This window comes from Monodelphis domestica, chromosome 1 (assembly GCF_027887165.1).
Source record: "Monodelphis domestica isolate mMonDom1 chromosome 1, mMonDom1.pri, whole genome shotgun sequence".
Lineage (NCBI taxonomy): Eukaryota > Metazoa > Chordata > Mammalia > Didelphimorphia > Didelphidae > Monodelphis > Monodelphis domestica.
Window position 1 is genome coordinate 50962112 of NC_077227.1, and position 18190 is coordinate 50980301.

At 43.0% G+C, this 18190-nt stretch overlaps 1 protein-coding gene across 1 annotated transcript in view; it reads right to left on the reverse strand.

Moving 5' to 3' along the window:
- Positions 1-18190, reverse strand: part of PTPN9 (protein tyrosine phosphatase non-receptor type 9) — a 78435-nt gene that overhangs the window by 48494 nt on the left and 11751 nt on the right. The window contains exons 2-3 of the mRNA XM_056799155.1: positions 1901-2044; positions 637-726 (exon numbers count right to left, since the gene is read on the reverse strand). Coding sequence (XP_056655133.1) covers positions 637-726; positions 1901-2044 — 234 coding nt within the window. The remainder of the gene's footprint in view (positions 1-636; positions 727-1900; positions 2045-18190) is intronic.

The following is an 18190-nucleotide window of genomic DNA, read 5'->3' on the forward strand; positions in this document are numbered from 1 at the left end:
TGGCCAATCATCCTGGCTGGACCTGCTTAACTTCTTCAGAAAGAAAAAAAACTGCTTCCTATGGCATTCCTTCACTGTGGGGCAGGTCCGTCTGTCCCATGCTGCTCGCCTGATGGACAGTTCAGATGCCATTTTTTTTTCTGTCCATTTGTATCTGTCCTTGACAGTGGTCACAGATCTGTTCTAACTAAATCTCTCTCCCCCCCCCCCCCCAGTAGAACAGGAAGAAAAGGGGGAAGATGGAAGAATCACAGAGCAGGACCCTACAGATTTGTAACATGTTTGAGACCTCCTCTCCTTGAGCTGGAAGATGTAACTGCCCAGTGGGGCAGGGCATGGCCAGTATAAGCTGCCTTAGAGATACCATCATTTGGCTTCATGGGAAACCAGTGGCCCTAACAAGTGGCCACTCCCCCCAGCAAGCTGGCAGGCTAAATGGCTGTGTTCTCTCTCATGTCTCCAGGTCAGGACACCCTTGCTGAATCATTACAAAAAGAAGCCTGCATCTGACTTGCACAGCAGCCTCATGGAAGCTTCTGACCTGCCTGTTAATGCTAGACTCAGGACAAAAACCCAAGAGCCCAAATCAGGAGGGCAGGGAAAGTGGCCTGTGGATTGAGTGACCACAGCACTCACTAGGATTGTGAACTTCCCACTGAGGATTTCTGAACGGAGAGGGTCCTCATGAGGCTTCAGCTTGACGATTCCTTCTTTCCGTCGCATTTCCTAAAAAGGAAGCCCGATCCAGTGAGCACATCTGAGAGTTCAGAATGTTTCCCAGTAAATGGCTTGTTAAATCCCCTTCCTGCTAGGCAAGAGTAATGAGTGACCTAATGCCCTGAGAGGAAGTAGCCTTGGCACTGCACACCAACTCTTTAGGGTTCTAAGGGATGTCCAAGGCTACTTCAAGACTGGCAGGACCTCTTGAACCAAGGGGCAATCTGAAATTTTTAGACCTCCCTTGCCCTAACCTCCCTGTTCAGAAAGCCTCAGGGTTTACTGCTAGAGCAACAGGCTGACCAGTAAGTTAGTAATTCTTGTTCCTGAGGCTCGCACAATTATGTCACTGGCAAAAATCCCTCTGAATTCAGCAAATGTTTTGAGCAGCTCGCCAGAAGATTTTTCTAACCCCAGAGCAAGAGTCACTATGTTTCCCTGAAAGGGATTTCCTTTGAAAACTATTTTTTTTTTTGTGAAAGTTGAAGAACCAATCCTGGAAAAGGGAGACTTTACAAGAATAAAAGAAAAGTCCTTTTTTTTTTTTTGAAATGAGATGGATCTATCAGTACCTCTGGGGTAAAGTCAGCATCTTTTAAAAACAGATACCAGTTAATTAAAGTGCTGATAGAAATGGTAGTCATTTCAAAGTCAAATCTTGATTGTGTGGGGACTGCTAGGTGACTCAGTAGATTGAGAGCAAGGCCCAGAGAAGGGAGATCCTGGGTTCAAATATGGCCTCAGACACTTCCTAGCTGTGTGACCCTGGGCAAGTCACTTAACCCCCATTGTGGGTTAGCCCTACTGCTCTTCTGCCTTGGAACCAATACCCAGTATTGATGCTAAGATGGAAGGTAAGAGTTTAAAAAAAAAAGGCAGAGGATAAGTGAACCCACACCCCTAAAAGTCAGCAGGGAATGTGAAAATCCAAACTCAGAGGGCAGACATCCACCAGAAGAGTAGAGACTTAGAGCTAGTAGTGTTTGACCTCCTCAGCCCAAACCAAAAGAGCCTATACCTTCATTTTCCAAACCAGACTAATCATTTAGGCAATAAAACCAAATAGCACAATCTTCTCCCCATAAAAGATACTGAAGGACATGTGGCTAACCCATATCCAACCCACACCCAGTTCTGGAACAGCCCAGCTCACTCAGTTCAAGTTAAACCCTCAACTACATACCCTGTAGGCGTGGAACAATTCAATAGCCCGGAGGACATCAAACTTTCTGGCCATGAGGAACCTGACAGCCAGGTTCCAAGAGAGTGGAGACACATTGTATTGAACTGTCCACTTGTTAATCTCCTCCAGAAACTGCTTGGTGGCCTGTTGGACAGAGAAAGAAAACAAAAGATAAAATGGTTAAAAAGGGGGGGGGGGGGGGCTGGATGTTAAAATAAAAAACAAATCTCTAGTCCTCCTATGCCCCATCCAGATAAGGAAGTGACAACTTCAAGCCCCAAGACCTCCACTGGAGATGGAGAATCAATTCTATAACAACTGTCTGCCACCCACAAAGAGTTAAAACTCAGGGTTGCTCAAGAGGCTAGAAGCTAGGGCCAGGTTCACAGAGGAAGGTGGGGTCAATGCTAGAAGAAGAAAGAATCAAGTGGGAGACCCAGGCTCCCAAAGGAGATGCAAATGACTGGCTCCAAGAGACCAGAAAAACACAAGAAGAGAAAGAATAAGGGCAGCCAGACCCTGAGGAGCCAGGACATCAGCACAGTCCTGCAGTCTCAGCTTCTTCTTCCACCTCAGCAGCCAATGAGAAAAGAGTCAATGCTCTGAGAGTCTCTGAGAACAGCAGGGCCATTGGGAAGGCTGAGGTGGCCTCAAAAGCCAATCAATCCCTCTGACGGACCCCCCTGAAGCTTTGCTGCTGGGAAATCCACTGGAAGTGACACAGACAGACAGACAAACAGACACACAGACACAGAATATAGACACACAGAGACATAGGCACACACACACACTTATGCACGCATGCCTGCATGAATGGAGGGGGAGAAGCAGTCCAAATGGGGGAAGAGTTATAAGGGTCCATTTGCAGGACTTGATTCCAATTCAATAGTCAAGTTCTTGAGTGTCTCCTTTCTATACGAGGCACTCAGCTAACGTGGGTTTAGAACTTTTCCTGTGACTTCCTATTGTTGTGGGGGGCTTGAGGTGAACCCCGGGATTTGGAGTTTTGGGGGTACAATGCCCATGCCACAGCACTTTTCTCACAGTATAACCCCTTTGGGGTTGAGTAGATGAGGCAGTTCTCATTTTAAAAAATATGGGGAGAAGGGGACCTTGAGAACAAAGGTGGTATTTTCCAGTAAGAATCACAAAATTAGATCCTAAAGGAACCTGAAAGGGCATCTAACCCATGGACATATTCAGAGGAGGAAGCTGAGGAAGATTGGGTTAAGTAACTTGCCCAGGGGCACAGAATCAGTAAGGGCCAGAGGCAGGATCGAAACTCAGGTTCCTATCCACAAGTGGTGCTCTGTCCACGGTGCCACCTCACTGCCTATAATTTACACCATGCAAAGAGCCCCATCTGAGAAGCCATGGGCTCCCTCATTGGAGGTCTTTGAGTGAAGGCTGAGAGAATCTTTGTCAGGGAATGAACATGGAATCTAGAAACCCCAAACTTGTAGCCTAGTGAGATCTGATGAACCCCAAGTTTCAGCACTAGAGTATAAGTTGGAGACCCCAAAGTTTGTACTTGTTCCCCCATTCTGGTGAGAATCCACCCTGAAGGGAATTTCAGGCTGGCAGTTTCAGACTCACTATTGTATCAGAGACCCTGAAGACTCACAATCTGGGCAGGGACCACCCTTTTAGTATCCATTGTAAGCAGCCCCTTCCCTTAGACCCCAGCCTGTAGCTATGATTCCTTTCCCAATCTTGATTGTATCCTGTCAGTCTAGTTTGAACACTCCCATTTTCTTTGTAACTATAGTTACATCAGTCATTTTTCCCTGCCCCTGGATTTCCCCCAAATGGTATAGAGGATCCCCAAATTCTTTTGTTCCTTGGAGTCGTCATCTATCTCAGTTGGCTCTCCCAGGGGTCAGTGTCCAGAGCATCCAGAGTTCAATCTTCGGACTCTGTGTGGAGGCCTACTATTGCATTGAACCCCTTTTCCTTGATTAAAGAGTGATTTTCGACTATTTAATAGTTCTGTTTTTTCCAAGTCAACAGTGCCTACTATGTGCCAGGCACTGTGCTAAGCATTTGAGAGATTTGTCTCCTTTGATCTCCACAGCAATCATAGGATATGTCAGCATTCTCCCTATTTTACAATGAAGGAAACTGAGGAAGACAGCTATGACTTGCTTAAGTATCTACAGTTGGATTAGAACTAGGATCTTCCCAACTCTAGACCCAGAGCTCTGTGTACTGTAGTGCCAGATAAGTGACCAGATGTGTCTTTGAGGGGATTCTTGTTTAGCCCCCAAGGGCCTTTCCAATTCTGCCAGTCTGGGATAGTATTTTAAAATAATTTCCCCCTATTTTCTGTGGACCTGTGGACCAAGGCTGCTTCCCACTTGGCTTAGTGGAGTACATTTATATGTGTGATGTGCCACCCCCACCCCCACCCCAGGTAAACTGCTAGCTCATTAAGGGCAGGTTCTGTGCCATTTTTTCTCTTCGCACATCCAGCTCCCTGTTCAGGGATACCCCCAAAGGAGGATGCGTGGAGTGAGAAATTAGCGTGCTATTCTCAAGTATATTAGCAATATTAATATCACTAAAACATATATGCCTAGGACCCCAGAAAGAGTAAAGCGGGTCTCTCTGAGACAGCATCCCTATCAGAGCAAGATTGCCCCACTCCATTCAGAATACAATGGCCTCTTAATTACCTTTGGCCAGAGCCAGAAACAGCTTATGTCTTCACTATCAGAAGCAACCAATGTTCACTATACATAGTATTTGTGGTGTTTTGAAATATCTTTTGAATTTGTACTTTAAAAAATGTTAAAGTCTAGTGATATAGGAATAAGTTTTTAAGAACCCCAGGCTAGACTAATAGCCCCTTCCCCAGTTTCCTCCACAAGTAACCCTGGAGCTGCTTTAATTTGAATTCTTCCCACACCTCTTACTAACCCAGCCTGTTCAATTTGCATTCAAAGGGGTGCCTGCTCAAGAGACCCCGAGGGCTAGAAGCTCTGGAAAACACCACTGTGGCTAGTCAGTCCTGCACCCAAAATGTATCTGAGTTTGTTTGCAGATTGAAACCTGATTCTGACCCTTGAGCATTTGCTAAAGGAGGTTAATTTGGAGGTAACCTCCTTCAGGAAGGCTGGAACCTGACCAGGACGCTTGGCTTGAGGGTTGTATTTTCCTATAAATAAGGAGTGTTTCTGTCAGCTGAGGTGTTTTGGCTTTGTGCTTTTGGAGCTTTTTGTTTTGGGGCTGTACTTTTCCTCTCTTGTCAGCTAGGTTTTTGGGAGCTCGGAATTTGCCCCTGTCCCAGACTCACCCATTTCAGACTGAACAGTAGACCTTAAAGTACTTGATGATTCCCAGCTTAGGTGGGGCTAGAGGACCTAATAGTGTTGGAAGTTTCCCCCACTGTAACAGAGATCCATTCCCAAGACCAACACCAGTGTAGGAACCATCCTTTTAGTATCATTGTAGCAGACCACTCCCGGATAACCCAGCCCTGGCTCCAGCCTCCTTCCCAAGCCAGCTTGCAACCTGACAGTGCAGGTTTGATATCCTGGGTTCTCCAAAGGGTATCAAAGATCCCTGGGACAATCCCAGAGATACTGTCCTCAGAGCCCCAGGGTTTTGACTCTGTGTAGCATTTGATACTTGTCTCTGCGGAGGGGCCGATTATTATGGAAGGAGACATCTCTTTCCTCATTAAAGACTTGGTTTTTCTGACTGCTTGAGAGGTTTTGTGTTTTTCCAAGTTGACGCTCTCAATAAAGCATTTCGTTTGAAATGGCTTCCCAGTTTCTTGAAGAGTGGCTAAAGAGGGTAAACCTTGGTACTTTCAAGGTCTCCTCAATTCCCACTTCACACAAGGACCTTCATTCACATTTCCGAAACTACATTCACATTTTGCCCATCCTTATCAGAAGGCATGCGTGTGGGAGCGTCACTGGGCAAATCTGGTCCCCAGGCTCCTCTGCTGATCTGGTGGGTAGAGCCCTGGCAGGGAAGGTGGTAACGAGGAAGCCTTTACAAGGAAATCCTGAACACCTGAGAATGGGAGCTGCCATCATTATCAAAAGTCTTCCTGACTTCCCACCTGACAGCTGGATGAGCTGAGGGTCAGCCTGAGACAGAGGGCAGAAAAACACTGGCCTATCTTTCAAAAAGCTGTTGAGGGAGAGGGGAAAGGGGCACTGAATGATGGACCGCCATGACTTCAAGCACTGAGGAAGTGTCACTTTGAGTCACTTAGAAGGGTGAGAATGATATTAAAAGAGAGTAAGGCACTTACTTCAGTTGAAATAACACACCCATCTTTACAAAGTGGTTTTCTCCCAATAACCCTGCAAAAGTGACTCCATTTGACAGATGAGGACACTGAGGCTCAGGTGAAGCAGGCTTTCATGCCAAAGGGCCAAGACCTTTACTCTGCCTTTAGCAGGCACTCAAAGCAAACAGAATTCATGAGAGAGCCAGATGTTAAGCAGCATTCCTGGCACTGTCAACCTGGGGATCACTGCTGAGCAGCAAACAGGGAAGGCGATGTTGTAGAAGAGAACCTGGCTTTTAGAGTCTCCCAAATGAGGCAACTTGGACCCCAACAGAGGACAGAAACAACAGAGGCAGAAACAGAGGTGAGCAAAATGAATTGGGAGAGGCAAGAAATAAAAGCCATCAGGAAAAGCTTTCAGCCCCTTTTCAGTCAAGGACCAAATCAATCCAAAACAGAAATGGGCCTCCCAGAGGACAGCAGTTAAACCTCAGGAATTCCCAGGGAAAACTGTGCTGGTCACAGGCCAGCAGCAGAGTGAGGACCTGGGATAACTAGAGAGAGGGGGAGCCTTGGGCACAACAGGAAGAAATGGGCCAAAAGACCCATCCTCAGTGTTCTTCACTCATCTAACAGAAAGAACATTCTGGGTGGAAACTTCTGCAAGGGTTCTTCAGAGCTGCTAGAAGAATAAGAAAGACCAGAACAGGATCCCATGCTACCCTGCTGCAAGGGGGCAAACCCTTTCAGCCCTGTGAGGCTAGGATGCTACAAATCCCCCCAAAAAAGTATATGCCAAAGCTGGAGCAGGAGAGTCCCACCCCTCACTCCTCCAAAGGGGGATGGCGGTTGCAACTTCCATCTTTTTCTTTTCAATGCAATTCCTCCTGGGGTCAGCATGTCCTGCAGCTCAACAGTTCGAGGGCCTCAAGCTGACCTCTGCTCCCCCCCACCCCCACTGGCCAGGATGTTATTCTTGGCCTGGAGTACGGGAACAATTCCTTCTGGTTTGGCCTGCCCTCCCAAGCCAGAGAATCTGTTCTGTACTGTAAACAGCAGTGGGATATTTACAGACACAACAAGTACACAGACACCACCTGCTTCAATCCTTCCCTGATGAAGGAACCTCAGGTTCTCCCTTGGGTACCCCCTTCCATATTTTCTTTCCCCAGTGGGACACTCCGGGAAGAACCTAGGCTTTGGGATGGAACATTGGCCAATTTCATTATTATTAACAGACCTCTTTCTAGGCGGTCATCCAGATTCCCCAGCTTGGTGGCATGGCAGGGAGTGCTAGATACAAAGCCAGAAAGACTGGAGTTCAAATCCACACTTATCAGCTGGGACACCCTAGGCAAGTCACTTAACTCTCTCCGCTTCGTTTTCTCAATGGCAAAATGAAGATAATAATAGTATTAGCTCACTGGGTTGTTATTAGCTAAGATTTCCAGGCACAGCACCTTTGTTTACAAAGAAATATTATCTCATTTGATCCTTGCAACAAATATGACTCACTTTTATAAATGAGGAAACTGAGGCAAACGGAGATTAAAATAACTTGCCCAGGGTCACACACAGATAGTAAGTGGGTTTTGTAAACCTTAAAATTCCTTAGACTTATGAATGTTGGAAATTTCAATTTCCAACATTCATAAGTCTAAGAAATTTTAAGGAGAAATTTCCAACATTCATAAGTCTAAGAAATGTTAAGGTTTACAGTTTGAACTCAAATTTTCCTGCCTGGAGGTATCCAACTCCATCCACTGACTAAACCACTTAGCAAATGAGATAATTAAACCTTAAAGGAATATGCAAATACTATTATTATTTCCAGTGTCCCCTCCCTGATTTACCAACACTATTGAGTAAAACCAACCCTACAGTCAGCCCTACAGTCTCCTGGGGCTGCCAGAAAGTCCTATTCCTAACCCTCTAACTCAGAACTCTGATTACTAGGAAATTCTCCAGAACGTCTAATATATTCCCTAGTGAGAGGAGAGATCATCAGAGAGATGAGGCATGGCCAGGAAGGCTTTTCACCTCTAGGGCAGTGTTCTACATCAGGTCCAAGCTTACTCCTAATCAATCAACAGATGCTGACTGGTGTTATAGCCCTTTTATATATCCCTAACACTTTTAGAAATATTTTAAAAAAAAATACCCTGCTTGAAACACTTACTAGAGCATTTCACCTGAAAGGAAGACCTCCTCGGATCACTTAGTCCAACCCCACTGACTTTACAAATAAGGAAACTGAGAACCCCAAACAGGGAAGAGACTTGTCCAAGATCACGGTTGGCTGCAGTTGTCTGACTCTTCCATTAGATTTTGCTTTTGACTGATGCTCTTCCCTCATCTGTACTCAACAGGATGATCCATCCAAGCTGCTAGACCCCTGGACTAGGGGGTCTACAGACTTTGGAATCCTACTATAAAATGTGAAACTCCTACAGAGAATTCAAGTCAATATGAAGTAGGTATATCCTATGCAGAGATTTGATTATTGGGAGTACCAGAAAGATTTCATGATAGCACGGTGTGCTATGTATGTAGGTATGTGGCTCAGGGAAACTCGGGCTGGACGTAGTCCCATAATTTGGGTCTCCTAAGCTCCCCAAAAGAGAGGTGATGGGTCTTTCCATGGGAAATCTACTCTCCAGCCACTAAGGTAATTCCACCATCTGAGCCGTCAATCCCAAATTTTCATCTGCAATCAATTCTCACTAAATTCTCTCTTAAATAGGCATTTGTCTTTTTTTCCTTCTTTTTTTTAAACCTTTACTTCCTATCTTCATACAACTCTAAGAAAGAAGAGCAATGGCTTGGCAAATGGGATTAAATGACTTGCCCAGGTGACACAGTAGGAAGCGTCTGAGACCAGTTAAAAAAGGCATTTTTCAACTGTCTTGCAGTTATTAGTAAAATTCAGTCTTGTTTGTTCCCCTCCATCACACACTCTAGCCTTCTCAACAACAGATTTAAGCTTGTGCTCCTAAGTGCCTGTCTGCACATACTCATTTGAGAGAGAAAACAACAGGTACCCTTTTCTGCTATTTGTTTAGGAACAGATCTGAGGCTCCAGAAAAATAACTTTCTTCTTCAATACCAGGTATTTCCCCCAGGAGTGAAACTAGAGATCACAGGCCAATCCAACTGCACATATACAACCTTAAAGAAAACTCAATATACTGAAATTCGCAATTTATAAAATCAAGGAAGTGATTAGATATGTGGATTCAAAATTAGCATTGGCAGAATTGTCAGCCTAGGTAGTCTCTGTATTTTAGCAGTTATACATTCCTGACACACATTCATTACTATGTGTCTGCCTGCTGGCTTCTTAATTTTCAAATTGGCTGGGTCTCTTTTGTCTCTTTATCCCTTCAGAACTGATCAACCGGTTGATTTCCAAAGTCAGCAGCATCCATAAATGCTAGGAAAGAGGGCCTGAGCAAAGAGAAGTAAATGAGTCAGTTGTAAAAACTGAAAAGAAAAAGAGGAAGAGGAGGAGGAGGAAGAGGATTATTCAAGTGGAATACAGGAGGAACGAAACCAAGCCTTGCTTTCCCTTTTTTTCTCCTGAAAATTTTATTTTGGAAATAAATGTATATGTATATATATATTATATTTTTATTACACATAAAAATAATTTTGAACATTTGTTTTTAAAAAATTTGAGTTCCAAATTCTCTCCTTCCCTCCCCTTCCTCACTCCTTGAGAAAGCAAATAATTTACTCTAACTTATATGTGTGTGGTCATACAAAACTAAGTTCCATATTGGCCATGTTGCAAAATACAGACAAAAAAGCAAGAAAAATAAAGTTTAAAAAAGTATGCCTCAACCTGTATTCAGACTCCCTCCATCAGTCCTTTCTCTGAATATAAATGGTATTTCTCATCATGAATCCTTTAGAATTCTCTTAGATCATTGAACTGCTGAGATAGAGCTCAGTCATTTACAGTCAGCACTGTACAATATTGCTTTTACTATGTGCAATTCTCCACACTTCACTTTGCATCCGTTCATGTAAATCTTTCCAGATTTTCCTGACAGCATCCTGGTCATCATTTCTTATAGCACAATAGAATTTCATCCCAGTCCTATACCACAATTTCAGTTGATGAACATTTCCTCAATTTCCAATTCTTTGCTACCACAGAAAAGAGCTGCTATAGATATTTTTGTACATTTAAGTCTTTATTCCTTATGTCTGATCTCTTTGGGATACAAACCTAATAGTGGTACTTCTAGACCAAAGGGTATGCCCAGTTTTATAGCCCTTTGGGCATAGTTCCAAATCACTCTCCAGGATGGTTGGACCAGTTCACAACTCCACCAAGAGTGGAGCTTGCTTTCTCATTAATTGGGGCAAATGCAGGAGAAGAATACAGAAACATGGAGGAAGGGGTGGAAGGAGTAATCAAATGAACCTTCCCTTTCCTCTGAAACAGGCAAGGGAGAGAAGAGCACATGTAGAACCAAAATTTGGTATAGAAACATGCAGTCGAACTAAACAAGGGGGTTGTTGGGCTGAGAGGGAGAGAACAGTCACAAGCAAAACAAACTTCTGATCATGAAGTAGGCACAGAATGGGGAGAAGGAAGGAAAACAAACAGAATCTTGTACAGAGGGCTGAACAAATTGTAGTGTATCAGTGTGATGAGTTGGCCAAAAGAATTGATTTCAGGGGATTCTAGGGAGTATGAGCCCAAGCAGAGGGAAGAAGGCAGAACCATGAGAACAATACAAAGAAAAAATGACTCTGAAACTTAAGATCAAAGCAATCACCTACCACAAGTTTCTGTTTGTCTGTCTCTCTCTCTCTGTCTCTGAAGGACCTTTTGTGAAAGATAATACCCAGCTCCTTAAGAGGCAGGTGATGGACAGAGGGTACAAAAAGAAATAAAAAGAAATCATAGATGTGACCACTGTGATTTTTTTAAGTCCTTACCTTCTGTCTTAGAATTGATACTAAGTATTAGTTCCAAGGCATAAGAGCATAAGGACTAGGCACCTGGGGTTAAGTGACTTGCCCAGGGTCACAAGGCTAGGCAGTGTTTGAGTCCACATCTGAACCCAAGACCTCCCATATCCAGGCTTGGATATCAATCCACTGGGCCACCTAGTCACCCCTTCCATTACTGGCTTTGCTTCAACTGCATTAATCTGTTACATGGATTTTTAAATTTCTTTCTTATAGTTAATTGGAGTAAGGGGTAGGGATGATCCTCCCCTCAAAAGAGGACCATTTAAAAATGTACATTAAAGAACAGTTCAGAAGAAAACAAGGACAGATAGTACAGTTTCAAAATAAAGCTTATAATTTATTATATTCTTTTTTAAAAGATTGAAATGGAGGTTTGGTTTCATATAGAATCCTCTTTTTGCATGTTGCTATATGTATGGGGATGGTTTTCTTAATGTTTAAGTTCAGAATAAAAATAAATTAAAGAGATAAACCAGGAAGAGGTTTAATAGACTTTTCATTTCACTACATTAAGATGCAGCATTTTTCTACTAGACCTTTGAGCCATTATGGAAAAGATAAAAATAGCCCTACTTACTTTGTTTTCATACTTTGTCATTTATTTTTAGTAAGAGTTTATTTAAAATTTTTTCTGTTTTTTTTTTCAGTTGTATGTAATTTTTCATTTAAAAAATTTACCAGTTTTCTGAGTGCTTTCATTATGTCTAGGATTGAAAGCATGCATGCATGCACAGGCACGTGCACACACACACACATACACACACACACACACACTGGAAGGGAAGAAAAGAAATGGGAAAGAATATAGTTATGCTCTGGAAATAATTTGCTTTCTGGCAATTTGCCATAGTTATTAGCAGCATAAATCCCTTTCAAAGCAACTAAAGAGATGTGTGAACAGGATTTAACTCTTCCACTCACTTCAACATACAGGACTTAATTAAATAGTCCTACTTCTTCAATTGCTCTTACCAAGCTTTCGGTGAGAAGGGTTCAAGACCACTACTGCTGACATCTATAACTCAGTAGGAGAGACATTATGGAAAAAAAATATTAAATTTTCTTTTCTCAGAAGTGGAAGGAGAGGAAAAACAATGCTTATGTTGTAAGGTGTCATCAAAAGATGCACAGAGCCCCCTCCACTCCAAAGGAGAACCTAGGCGATCGCGAGGCTCCCCAAATGTAGTTCCTTTGATTTAAATGAGCTGATGTGTCTTTAAAAATAAAATTATATATATATACATATATATATATATATATTTGTATATAGAAATGTGTAGTTTTCTCAATCAACATGAAGCCAGCAAGGATTCTTCTGAGGCTTTTGTTTCTCTATGTCACCCTGGGCAAGTCACTCAGCTACTCTATGCCACAGTGTCCTCATTTGTAAAATGGGGATAAACACAATAGTACCTAGCTCATTCATGAAGTAGTTGAATTGAATGAATTACCCTACTGGGTATACATTGTACAGAAATTCAGCTTGGACAGCCTTTTCAGGGATTGCTTCCTGAAGAGTGATAGGCGTGTAATCAAGTTTTTCCCTAAAGCTGCCAGGGAGAATTCAGAAATTATAGGGTCCCTCTTACTATTCCATTCACCATTCTCATGCCCCCAAATATTCCATGACTTCCTGCCTTAAAACTTTCTATCAGGATAGAGACGTGGAAGAATCTGGAGAAAACCAACGTTTTTGTAAAGAAAGGTGAAGCCCACTCAAGTTTGGCCATACTTTTAGACAAGTTACAGACCGCAATCAACTTGGCCATTGCAATACCACACTTAGGTAGCTCTGAATGGAGAAAGAATGCAGCCCCCAGAAGGAAATCCAGACTCAGATTCCAAAGGTTAGCTTCTGCCCTTGTGTGCCTGGACATGCAAGGATACCTCTGGGCTTCCAGGAGAAGAATAGTGCTGTTCATCCCAGCTTTAATTAAGATTTTCAAAGTGCTTCTCAGACATTTTACCTTTGGTCCCTGCCAACCACCCTAAGAGGAAGGTTCTTTGAGCAGTATTCACTTTACAAATAAAGCAGACAAGGTCCACTTAAGTGACTTGCCATACAGGTAGTTTGAGTCCAAGTCAAGATTCTCATTCAACAATTCATGACTCATCCTTGTCACTCTGACTGCAATGTCAAATGGAAAACTTTCCAAGTCAAAGTTTACATTTCTGTGACACAGAGCAAGGCACTAACATAGAGCTTCAGTTTCCTCATCTACAAAATGGGAATATTCATAGCACCTACCTTATAGGGTTGTTGTGAGAATCACAACTACATGTTTTATAAACAACAACCAAAAAAAACACCCCACACTAGTATTCATTCTCAAAGTGATATTGGTATCATCAAAGTTTTTAATAAAATTTTCTTTCCTGCTTCTTATTTTTCTTACAGAAAAAAACTAAAAAAGGAAAATATACATATATATATACATTCAAAATTAAATATGAAATTTTTAGTTCTGGCTAAACTTCACAGTTCCAGAAACTATTATTATAACTATCATTTTTAGCTCTTGTAGCCTTTCTCAAAGCTTTTTTAAAAATAGCATACTAAGCATGGACATTTTAGAAACAAAAAGGCTAATTTCTGGAAAGTTTTGGCCAAATCTATCTGGCCATTTCTAGAGCTAAGTAAGACTAAAAAATTAAACACAGATCCTGCCCCCTGACATCCTCCCAAAAGAATCAGATTTCTTTTTGGAATGGAGATAATGAAAAGAAAAAGTTAGAGAAAGATTTGTTACATTTTCTATAGAACTATAATAATAATAATGTAGAAACAGCTCACCTGAAACACTCAGAATAATCTTGATTATCAAATCTCAGTGATTTCTTGTCCATATTCCTAGCTCATTTTCCACTGTGGTCCATGCATCAGTCATAACCAAACCCTCTCACTCTGAAATAGCAACCTAGGAAGGCTGTGGATAGTGTCCGGGATTGACTTCCTTGTCATCATAAATAAAAACAAATATTCCATAATTCTATGCAGTTCATTTCACCTGGCCCCAGCTGATTCCTATCACATTTTCCTGTTGGGGAGCCTTGGTTCATGCGTCTGATTTGTTCTATTTTCCAAAACAAAAGCCAAAGCTGGTTTTACTCTGACTTGCAACTGAATGCTGTTCTCTTTGACTATCTGCTCGTGAAAGTTTTCAAGAAAACTTTGACTCCCCTTTGATTTATTCTGGGGGCCACAGGAGCTGTGACAAATATCCACACAGTATTTACTCCACTCAGAAACTCAGAAAATGGCCAAGTGGCAAGCATCCCCACTTTCTCCTCCTAGGTCAGTCCTTCAAGAGACAGTAACCCAACTGAAATTGGCTTTCCCAGTGGTAATTAACCTAATGCTCCTTCTGAGCCTAAAAACGTGGGAAAGCATTCTCAGGAGTTGAAAACTCACCCAGCACAGAGTCTTTATGGGACTGAAACTATAAGTTGAATTGGAAAACTAAGCCAGCAGGTGCATAACCCCAACTCCCAAGCCTCCATATTCCCGCCCAGCACCCAAGTGGAGAATGAGGAAGGGCAGCCAGAGAGAAAACACCCTCCACTCCCCAAACTGGCCAGTCCTCATAAAGCCCAATCAGAAGGCAAGGAAACTTCAAAGCCCCAGCCCTTAAATTCTCCATCAAGCACAAGCTGGCCCCACAACCACGAAGAAAAGGCGACCAAATGCCCTCTCAAACCAAATAGCAACAGTTTTGAAATTGAAATTAAGGAATTTCCCATCTATTGTATTGAGCACTGGGCTCAGAAAGCTAACCTCTAATAAAGGATTAAAATCCCACTGGGAACCGGAAGAATTGGGAGCACAAAGCAATGGCTGCCCAAGAGGGCCAGCTCAGCAGTCCAAAAGCCTGCAGCCATCCAGGGCGCCCAGAGTTAATTGAACTATTCAGCATGGAAAGCTCCTCAGTGTTAATGACTTCCTACAGGAGGAAGTGAAGGACTGGGGTTTATCAGCACTCCAGCAGCCATGTGGGACTGGCCCAGCCAAGCTAGAGCATGTCTGCACAGCCTGACGTCATCCCTCCGTGCGTGAGTGTCCACCACTGACAAGGGGAGGATGAGGGCAGAAACTGTTCTCTTCCCAGGGAAATTCTCTGCCACTCCCTATACCCAGGGCCAGCCTCCCACTGCCAATTACAGCCAGGCAGGCAACTCATCCAGGAAGGAAATGTCTTGCTCTTCAGGACCCCAAGGTACCTCAAAGCACCCTGAAGGTGCTAAGGTTTCCCATCCCAAGCTTTCATAACAGAAGCCATCTAGGGGGAGATTTCTGAGCGAAGTCCTACAAATTATAAAATACATTTTTAAGTACTTAACACCACTGGAAAAAAAAAGCTCCTCCCTGGCCCTCAGTGCTCCTGAATCTCTGTCTCTCTCTTTGTCTCTCTCTCCCTCCCTTCTGCTTAATCCTCTCAAAAATCAGCAACTTGCCTTAGACTTGCAACTGGAAAGTCCAAAGGCAGCACCCAGCTTTTGTCCATTCCTGGACAAATGGCTGAGTGTCTTTTCAGGCATCCAAATCTTATAAACCACACCTGCACACACACCATCCCCCAAGTGGGATGGAAAGGACCGGATCTAACCATGTCTGTTTCTTGTAAACAAGTTCTTCAACTATTTAAAATCCCTAAAAGACCCTTGGCAAACCTATGAAAAGTTTTAGCATCTTGGCTCCTTTAAGGCTTCAAAGTGACCCTTCTTCATTCATCATGATGCCCCACTTTTCACTTCCAGTTAAGCAGGACCAAGTGCTTCCTGGCAGGATGGAGACAATAAATTCTAGCAGCTCCTAGACCCACCCTGGGGCAGCCTAAGCATTCTTTGAGCAAAGCTTGGTCAAGTAATGCCGCAGAAATGGGAGCTTCCCAGGAGACATGCCTTGTCAATACAAGGACATCTTCCTGTCCGAATCAGAACAGCCTGTCTCTCATTCCACTCAATATTCCCTCAGACAATAGGCAGTCTCTTGGAGGTATGCTGTCTGTAGTGGACATCTTGAAATATGTGCACCATCTCCTAAAGGCCAAATCGAATGGTCTTCCTGGAATTTCTATCCTTCTTGACCTTTCTGCCTTGGACAGTGTTGAGTTCTTTTTCTTTCAGGTTAGTCTTCTCTGGGGTTTTTTTGTGACACCACTGCCTAGTTGCTCCTTTTCTGGCTCATCATCCATTTCACAGCCTCTAACTATGGATGTACCCATCAGTACATGTCCATGGTATGGATTGTACCCATGGATGTACTGTGTCTTGAGCCTCTTCTTTTCCTATACTTTCTCTCTTTGTGGCCTCATCAGCTCTCAAGGGTTTAGTCATGACTGCCGGGTAAATGACTCACAAATCAGGCCCTAGTCTCTCCCTTGGGCTTCAATCTTACATCACCAACTAACCGCCTACTGAACATTTCAAATTACATGTCCTGCAGACATGTACAAAAGAGAACTTATGTTCTCTACTCCAAAATTCAACTCCCATCAAAATTTCCCTACTTCTATTGAAAGCACCACCACTCTCCCAGTCTGGTTCTAAGAATGATAACCTTGGCAATATCTTCCACCTCTCCCTCTCCCTCCCCACCATCTCCAATCAGTGACCAAAAGCAAAGGAGCAAAACTTGCCCTTTCTACATTCACAACACCTCTCATATCTGACCCCTTCTCTCTATTCACACATCCACCAGAGTTTGGGACCTCTACACCTCTTACCTACCTTATCAGATTTCTGCCTGGTCTCCTTGTTTCAGGTCTCTCTCTCCACTCTAGTCCATCCTTATCAGTGCTACCAAGATGATTTTCCTTAACTGCAGATCTTTCTGGGTCACTACCAAACTCAATAAACTCTTTGGCTCCCTATCACCTTTAGGATCAAATAGAAACTTCTCCACATAATTTTTAAAGCCCTTCAAAACCTGGCCCTAATCTATCTTTCCAGTCTCATTGTATATGACTTCCCCTTTCTGTACTCTGCAAAATGGCCTTTTCAGTTCCTCATGGGTGACACTCTGTCTCCACCTCCATACCTTTCCCTTGGCTTCTCCATTAAAATATAAGTTCCTTAAGAGTAAAGATTGCTGAATTATTTGAACCCTACAGCTCCAAGCAGCTTGGGCTTACCACATAGTAGGTACTTAAAAATGCTTGTTAATTATTTGAAAGCAAAAGGCAGTAGCCCAGCTAAAGGAGGAGCTGATGTCTGAAAAAACTAAAGAAAATCTGATGACCTCTTTTTAATTTTCTAGGTGTTTATGGAACACATACAACCTTACCGAAACATTGTCCTTTGTTACCTATAAAGATATCAATGATTAAAAAAGGGAAAAAAAATAACCGAAAACAGCAACTTGGCTTTGGATAGTGTTATGCCTGGAGTTGGGAGGTCCTGGGTTCAAATGCAAACTCAGATACTTCCTAGCTACGTGACCCTGGGCAAGTCACTTAACCCCATCACCTAGCCCTTATCACTCTTCTGCCTTGGAACACAGTATCAGTTCTAAGGAGGAAGGTAAGGGTTTAAAAACAAAAGTTATACTCCTTTACAGGGCACAAGCTTAGGTAGGTTTGGTTTGTTGTGGACTCAAGAGTCTTCTGGACATGGAAGTTATCAGAGATATTTCGGAAAGACCATGTATCGATTACGAGACCTCGGACCTTTCTCTGGGTGAAATCTAGTCAGCACAGTTTTCCTTGAACTTCAATTTCCCCTCCAATTCAATTTTCTATACTTGGCAAAGCTTAGAAAGGAACAACTAAGGGCTTAGAAGCTCAGACAAAAATGTGCTTCAAGAAAGTGGGTCCTGGAGAGACTGAACTATAAGAACTTGTGAGTAACGAGGAGTGGAGGCAGAGGTATCATCCACAGAGTCCCCTCTTTTTGTCAGCAGGGTTACATGATTGGTCAGGAATGGACATGAGAGGATAACTGCTTAGAAAAAGTTGGACTACATAATCCCTGAAGTTCCTTTTCACTCTCGGATTCTCCCAAGGTAGCTTATTCATAAGCACTAGTGATTTTTTTCCTTTTCTCTCTTTTTTTTCCCC